The 8,771-nt window shown below is 43.5% G+C and overlaps 1 protein-coding gene across 2 annotated transcripts in view; it reads right to left on the bottom strand.

Annotated features, from left to right (window-relative positions):
- Positions 1–205: 205 nt before the first annotated feature.
- Positions 206–8,771, bottom strand: part of tln2b (talin 2b) — a 128,507-nt gene continuing 119,941 nt past the window's right edge. The window contains exons 53-57 of one of the 2 annotated variants that reach the window (XM_080761919.1): positions 7,135–7,260; positions 6,979–7,041; positions 6,697–6,879; positions 6,319–6,444; positions 206–3,004 (exon numbers count right to left, since the gene is read on the bottom strand). In XM_080761919.1, the coding sequence (XP_080618045.1) occupies positions 2,876–3,004; positions 6,319–6,444; positions 6,697–6,879; positions 6,979–7,041; positions 7,135–7,260 (627 nt within the window). In that variant the 3' untranslated portion in view covers positions 206–2,875. Of the gene's footprint in view, positions 3,005–6,318; positions 6,445–6,696; positions 6,880–6,978; positions 7,042–7,134; positions 7,261–8,130; positions 8,150–8,771 lie in introns of those variants that run through there. The other variant, XM_080761920.1, reaches the window with a different exon arrangement.

Below are 8,771 nucleotides of genomic sequence, written 5' to 3'. Positions count from 1 at the left end.
CTGAAATCACAATTTCTACCAATGAAAATCAGTGCAAAGTCAGAGAAGCCTGTTCTATGGATGGAAAAAAGGGGGAAAAGTTATGCTATGACCATTATTGGCCTTACCCCATCACTCTCAACTATGCAGGATAATACTGTCATCTACTGGAAAGAATTTGCAATGACAAATTAACAAGTGAGCACAAAACAATCATAACTCAACATGGTTGTTTCAAGTTTTTTTTCCTTTTCTTTTTTTGGTGGATACAAAAACAAAAATACTTTTATGACCAGATAAATATTATACATACAGCATGAAGTCATAAAAACAAATGCAGTCTGTTAAAGAAAGCACAACACTTACTCATAACATAGATAGTAACTTTTCCTATTCCAGTTAATACTTAAGACCAATTGCTTAGAGTAGACAATATACCTCAGGATAACATTTATTGATAAAAAGAAAAAAAAACATAGTGGTTAAACAATGAAGCAAGGAACTTATTTAATCAAACATTTACTGTGAGGGACTTGGTACTGTAATGAATGTCAAGGCAGAGCCATATCTGATGTTTATATTTTAATCACATCTTGCCACATGCTCATGGAATGCAGTGTAGTGTTAGTCCCCTCCAAAATAGTCTCCAAGGACCTAAGGTATCTGGGTATGCCCTTATTTGCCCCTATAAGTACTGTAGGTAACATGGGGTGGGGGGATGGGGGGGCAGATGGCATAGGACTACAGTAGGTGACCAATTAATAGCCAAAGACTGTAAAATCCTGAGTGTTCATTTAACTCTAGGAGTGTAGAGAAAAAGGAAAAAACTCCTCAGTGGACACTGTCTTCAAATGCAGTTGAAAGGTTTAATATGTGAAATGGTGGTGAAAGTTGAATACACCGAAACTTTGCTGTTCCCTTAATAAACATTTCAACTTCATTTGAAGACACTGTGTGAGTTTTTTCCTTTTTCAGTATGTCGGGCACCTGAGTGTCCTTCTCCTACACACCTGTAGGTGTGAAAAAGCCTTGCTTTTTATTAACTCTAGGAGTGTAGAAATGTAACATTGTGTTGTTGCATTTGTACACTCCCAAATGGATATAAACATTGAGGATTTCACTGTGGTCAGGCATAACGTTCTGATCCAGGAAGGACAAAGGCTCGTCCAGTCCACCGCTCACATAGCAGACTCACAGTAAGGCACTAGTACACAATGCAGACCAGACACTGACAAGAAAAGGACAGAGGAGACCTACAACACGGTAAAAACATGGCATGTTCATTTAAACCTGGGATTTAAATGAACAACACCCATATGGGTCCCGTGTACACACTGCCTTACCACCAGATAAAAAAATAACGTACTGCACAAACAGAATAACCATTGAATAATTGTTTTCTTAAATAGATTCTCAAGCAAAAAAAAATCTCTGTCAGGAGAGTGTCCTACATTGCCGTTATGGGAAGCCATTCATCGCGTTCCTCAGTGCATAAAGGGGGGTCTCAGTGCATTCCACAGTGCATACTGCAGCCTTCCTCTCGTTTATTAGCCCAGAGCTAAACATGACAGCAGCGGCAGCACACAATCTTTCACTAAAATACGGCACAGACTCTCATCGATTGCCTTACGAGTATTTAGCGTTGACGTATTGCTATAGATAGGTGTCTCAAGTGAAAATGTACCACGATCAGCCAACAGCGACCGGTGGTGGTGAGTAATGAAATAGTGGGGGGCTCCTTAACAAATCCTGGCTACCGTCAGCAGGACTGGAATTAAAACACCACAGACAAGAAAGAACAAACATAACAAACAATGTAAACACAGGTTTCCCCACGCAGCTTGGAGTGTGCATGAGAGGAGGAGGAGGGGTGGTGGCAGGGGGAGAGGTTAACAAGGCAGTGTTCTCGAGGAGAAGAAAGATTTAAAGATATACCTTAGTTCATTGAACAATCCACGTTTCACCTTTCTTGGGTTCAAAGCAGACAGTTTCTTTAGACATCAGACTGTTATCACTGTATTCACATAATGGGGTATTACATCATGGATTATTGACTACTACAGCTTCATCATCGGCTTCTGTAAGATTTGGTCTTAAGCTGAAGTCTCCGCCTCCCAATAATATATTTCCATCAAATCACACACTAAAAAGTTTGCCAGTTCAACAGCAGACCCCCGAGTTCATGTTCACATTAGTAAAATGCAATAGCTATTGGTTAGTAGCTTCATTGATATGTATTTAAACGGTAGCCATTATGGTGCATGCAAGACGGTCCTGCAGAGAGGTCCTGCCATTTGATTGGCTACGATGGGTGGGTGTTGGATGTGGAACAGACCTTGGGGGTCAGTTCTGTCTCATCTCATTTCTATTTGCTGGACACCTGTCGTTCGTTGTCACATTCAACAAGTATTTGGAACACTTTCAATCCATGATTGTTATGTAGAGTAACACTCACAAAGCCTAATATCATATATATAACCTATCACGATCATTAAGATATACAGTCCTTACCTCTGCTTATAGTGACAGCTATACCCTCTCCTTATCACACAGTGCACATGCAAACTCACACACGCACACGCACACACACACACACACACACACACACACACACACACACACACACACACACACACACACACACACACACACACACACACACACACACACACACACACACACACACACACACACACACACACACACACACACACACAGGAGAGCACAGGCACGTGTTCCTCTTGCTGAACAGACCTGTATCAAGTGGCGAGTATAGTCATCAGTTATACACGAGGGGGAACAAACAAAAAAAAGCAGCCAATTGTGCATTGGCCGCGTCGCTCTCCGTAACAAGAAGCGGTCCAATCAGTGTGTCGCTGGCTGGCTCAGCCAATCATCAGCCCTGGTCTTCCCTCAGCTCGGTGGGCAGGAACTTGTACTGCTGCTGTCTGATCTGAGCCAGCTTCTTCCTGGCCTCGTCTAGCTCTCTCTCCTTCCTCAGCATCTCCTCCTGGGCAGCGATGATCTGCAGGAGGAGGTAGAGAGGAAGAGGGATACTTTGTCAAAAAACCTCCTGCAACCTCATGCATAAAGTGAGTGTCAAATCGACTGGCAAAGTGAGTTTAACGTCACTCAATGCGATCAGATAGGACTTAAGGCTCATACATAGTCTGGATTTACGGTGGTGGGGTGACCACCGAACTACAACATGACGTCACGAGCCGCGGTGAAGAGCAAACCACCGCCACCGCTCCAGCCCTTCTCTCTGTTTTTACTCACCACCGCTCAACGTTATTTCAGCTCCGGTGGTCAGCTCACCACCGGAGCGGTGGTCACCTTACCACCGAAAATCCAGACTATGAATAGGCCTTAACACTAATAGAATGAATTAATTCAAATATATATATATATTATTTTTTATTAAATAATTTATTTTTTAATACAGCAGATCTATCAAAAATAAACCTTTTCTACGAGTTAACAATGTGATGTGGTGCGTTGCGATGCTTGTGGATTGATGTCCACAATGTTTGCGTGACATTGTTGTACGACAAAGTAAATAGGGATTAAATGGTTAATCAGTCGAATCAATTCGCCGATATAAAAAAACACTTATCGGTCATTCATTGATCTCAAGAGTAAATAAAATGAAAGAAACAGAGAAAAAAAGAAAATAATCTATAGACTCAGCCCTATCCAGCAATATACCTTACTGGTGCTATTTGGGTAGATGCAAATGAAGTTCGACCAATGATGAATAGGAGAGAGAGAGAGAGAGAGAGAGAGAGAGAGGGGGAAACATTAGAGAGGTAAAGTGGATAGCCCTGTTGGGTCTTGGGCTATACACTGACGAGAGAGAGAGCATATATGTATGTATACTGTAGTGCAGGGGTATTCAACTAGATTAGGCCGGGGGCCACAACTGTAGAATGATTGTGTGTGGGCCCGTGGGGCCGGGCCTCACAAATTTGTGCGTTCTCAAAATGCATTTTGTCTTCAAACACAATGATTTATGTAATACATTTGTGCACAGTATGAGCACAGGGTGATATACCTGTATGTCTATACAAGTATATGCTACCTTTAAATAGATGTAGAGTAGACCTATTTGACAGTGCATAAACATAATTGCTTTGACATTAACTGACGAGCGTCAATGAACACCAGCTGAAAACATGCACACGCACACGCACGCACACACACACACACACACACACACACACACACACACACACACACACACACACACACACACTCTTGAATATAATAGAATATGATTAAGGATTACTGATAATCTCACACTTCATATCACACACACCATACCTGTAACTTTTATTAGCTCTCTCTAAAAAAACGAATTAACCCCCTCCCCCCTTTTTTTACTTTTTCAAAATTGTTCCAAGGACCACTAGGGGCCGCATTTGGACGGCGGGCCGCCAGTTGAATACCCCTGCTGTAGTGCATGTAATGAAATCTTGTTAACACAAAAATGCTCATAAGGACTGATTTCCCCATAGCTTGGCAACATCTGGATACAAAATGTAAACAATCACTTTTCATCAGAACACTGCATGGGGATTTGAAAACCTATAATCAGCACAGTTTGTCTGTGGCAACAAATGGAATTTCAGTAATGTAAGTATGGAGTGAGTATGTATTTATTTTTCTTGATTTGGGAGGGTGGGCTATATGAGTGCCTTAGGAAAACTAGGTTTGCGACAGATGTCCCTGGAGGGGTGCGGATAAAATCTGTGTGTGTGTGTGTGTGTGTGACTCAGCATGTATATGTGTGAGAATAAATGCAAGTGTGTGTGACACACTTGCACACACGCACACGCACACACGCGCACACACACACACACACACACACACACACACACACACACACACACACACACACACACACACACACACACACACACACACACACACACACACACACACACACACACACACACACACACACACACACACACACACACACACACACACACACACACACACACACACACACACACACACACACACACACACACACACACACACACACACACACACACACAGGTTCAACCACTCCAGATGAAAACTAAAGCTTGGTGCGGATGGGGCCCCAGGCTTCCTGAATGAGTAGCCATCAACTCTTCAATTACATTCCGTTTGGCCACGGATGAAAAGGAAGTGGATAAGTCGTTTGGTCTAAAGGAGGAATGTGAAAACCCTTCAAGAGAGTGGATGTGTGCATGCAGCTGTGTGGATGCCTGGTAAACCACAGCCCAGAAATACAGCTGATGGGCTGTTTGTCCACAGCGGCTCACCACCGTTTCACAATCAGTTTCAGTACAGATGCGATGACCAAGACTTTAATCTAGCAGTATGTCAAGACTCAAGAGTTGAACATAAGAGTTAGACTAGAGGCACCCTGGGAGTGAGAACAAAAAAAAGGCCAAAACGCAAAGATTTATTTTCTTTTTTCCGTAACAATTTCTTTCTCCCAATTTCGCCGCTATGTAATTTAAATCCCCGCTGCACATGTTTGCGTTACCGCTGCATTGTACACAACTGGCTCAGTTGAAGCCCCCACCGTCCTACTCCTTCTGTTAAAGATGGAGTGCCGTGATTTTTGTACTTTTTCTGTTTTGTGTGTCTATGGAGTTAACATTACTCTCTCTCTACGTCGTCCTCAGACGAGCCCTCCATCGTCGTTTCCAGTCATCTCGGTTCTCCATGCATCTGGCCAGCTCCTTTGTGCTTTCCGCACCAGTATCTTTATTTAGTACGTCCACGTAGGTAGGTGTGGGACGTCCTCTCAATCGATGCCTGTTTGTTGGTTCCCACAGTACAAGCTTTTTGGCCGGGAGTTCTTGGTGTCGGTGGCAGTGGCCAGCTAGTCTCATCCTCCTTACTGCTAACTCTCTGTTACACTTGGTAATGCCCCTTACAGACGCTTGTTGGTGATGTGCTCGTCCCTGTTGGTACTGTGAAGTACCACACGTAACATTCTGGTGTAGCACCCGTCCAGGGATTTCTGTAGGGCTTGTGTTAGTGTCCAGCATTCACAGCCATAGAGGAGGACGGACTCCACGGTAGCAGAGAAGACTAGTCTAGTCTAATAGACCCCCAGGTGTGGTTATAATATTCCCTGTGTATTTTTGGTTTCTTCCTGAAAGCTGAAAACCGTTGGAGTCAAAAGGCCCAATCGAAGTGATATCATAAAATCATCCCTCCCCTAACCCCTTCCCCATTATCATACAACAACAGCTGTGTTCCGGTGGGAACTTAACACTATACCCCTCCGACATGCTCGAGTGCAAGATTTCTGATTTGACGCCATTGCCTTACCTGAGCTATGCCACCAACAAATTTGGTCTTGACCACCACACTGTCATCATCTGCCTTGTCAAATGCTGCTTTCTGCGCTGCCTTCACCAGGTTGTCTGACGCCCGCTTCACTGCGTTGCCAGCCGCCTGTAGGAGGAAGAGGAGAGTCAAAGTTAGCTCTGTTTTGCATTTGTACACAGTTAACAATATGAATCCTAGCATTCCTATTCTGTGGGCGAACATTTCGCGAAAGTAATCAATCTGTAAGGTCACAACGCATCGCTTTGCAAGCTTGTAGATCGGCTAACGGGGGCCTGGGGGCAAAATTAAGTTTACAGTAAGTAAGTCAGTAAGTGATTAAATCAATGAAACAGCAGTGCCATGATGCGATGTGGTTACCTGCAGCCTCCGCATAGCCTCAGAATCCTGGTCAGCCTTCACCTTACAGGCCACAAGGAGCTGAGCTGTGGATGCTGCTACCTGCTTAGCCGAGGAGATTAGCTTCTCCTCGCTAGCATGGCCTTGAACCGATGCGTTGGCTGCCTCGCACAAGTTACTGGTGGCTGCTGCAACCATACGCGCCTGAAGGGAAGAGTCGGGTAAAAGAAAACTTGAGTACAGGCTCAACTCAACATATACTTTAGAGTAGACCTACAGTATCTGTTACTCAGAATAACTCACAGCTGATATGAGGCCATGCGACCACTGGCCGTCATCCACTGCATTAGCGAGGTTGGCTCCAACCTGGAGGGCAGAGGTTGAGAAAACATGGTTTCTTAGCTCGCTACTCTCATGTTTGTGGGATGCGTGCATCTGAGTGGGTGGGTGTTCACTGACCTTGCCTTGTGCCACCAGCTCTCTCTGAGCGGCTGATGCAGACTTCACCAAAGCACTGGTCGCAGCAGCAATGGACTTGGCTGCTTCTAGGATCTGCTCCTCGAAATCCAGTGTCTCGTCTGCCTGCTGAAAGCACAACCAAGCATCAGTTTAGGTTTATGGCTAAATGCACAAAACAATGCGAATGTATAACTGACTAGAGCATTGCCACACTGTCATACAGAAGCCCTATGAAGATCAACAACAACAACAGCAACAACAACAACATCAGCTCAAGGGATATTTTATAAAATGGCCATCTCTGCCTCAGTCAACGACAGATCATTGACCACCGATCTCCATTAACATTTAAGGCACACACGTGGCTGGAGACAGGGCGGGACACTGTAGGAATATGTTTGATATATAGTTGGACTGAATAACAACCTAATATATCAAACATATCAGACAGAGCCCTGCAGAGACGGCTTCCAGGGCTACAACGGTCAGAGAATTGAGCAGGGGCGGTGGGGTGGGGGGAGGGGGGTACAACATGCTGGGGCTGCAGAACAGGTGAGAGAGAGAGAGACACTCTCTCTATGTTGAGGACAGACAGCAAGGAGAGGACGACGCATGGAGAAGGAGTTATGGAGGAATTATAAGGAGGAAGAAGGGAAACAAAAAGGAGTTTTAGTTAGATATGTGTGCTGAACCCCTGTTGTGCCGTTTTCGAGTTCAGACAAATGTTGCGACTCTGAGGCAAAAAAACAACTAAATGTAATCAGGACTTTGCTGTAATGGCCACCAGAATGACATTTTTAAAACCCTTTCCTTCCATCTTTACGTTATGTGTGCATTGTGCATTAACTTTTATGTTTACCTTACGTTTATTTATTTGTTTTTTTTTAATTATTAATTAATTTCTTAAAGCACTGGTAACTTAATGTTCAGAATGTGCTATATGAATAAACTTATTGCCATTATTTACTTACTAATTGCCTTGTAGTAGAACTGGAAGCAATATTCAGACATAGCACTAGAGGGAGACACAGACATCCAGAAAGTCTTTAGCCGGCCTTAGTAAGCCTCCCTGATATAATAATAATAATAATAATAATAATAATAATAATAATAATAATAATAGTGCAGTATATAAATATGGAATTATGGCATGACAGACTTTGACACCGTTCCTCCAAAGTAATTGGAGGCTCCTGGATACTGCTGTTTTTCAGACAGACAGACAGACAGACAGACAGACAGACAGACAGACAGACAGACAGACAGACAGACAGACAGACAGAGAGAGGAGTGTAAGTGAACTCACATGTAGTATGTAAAGTACACTAGAAGGTATAGAGACAAGGGGTTAAAGCACTTCAGGCACAGGGAAAGACATTGGGAGTTAGCTATCCAGTCAGAAAGGTAAAACAAACAAGACAATCGTGCAGTCAACACACCACTAACTTCACCACATTATTATACAGAGCCTTTGCACAAAGCTAGGCAACTTCTGTCTCGTCGAGTCACGGCAACTATCATGAATGATGTTTTGTTTGAATCTTCTCTGCCAATTCTTTATTTTTATTTTTTGCGCAACGGAACCTTATGGGATTGTGGAATAACAGGCTATCTTGGTTCAGCTTAGAAAAGAGGAA

The sequence above is a fragment of the Protomyctophum bolini genome (genome assembly GCF_963924005.1).
Source record: "Protomyctophum bolini genome assembly, chromosome: 4".
In the NCBI taxonomy this organism is placed as follows: Eukaryota; Metazoa; Chordata; class Actinopteri; order Myctophiformes; family Myctophidae; genus Protomyctophum; species Protomyctophum bolini.
Note: the sequence above shows the minus strand (reverse complement) of the source record. Positions and strands in the feature narration are given on the sequence as shown.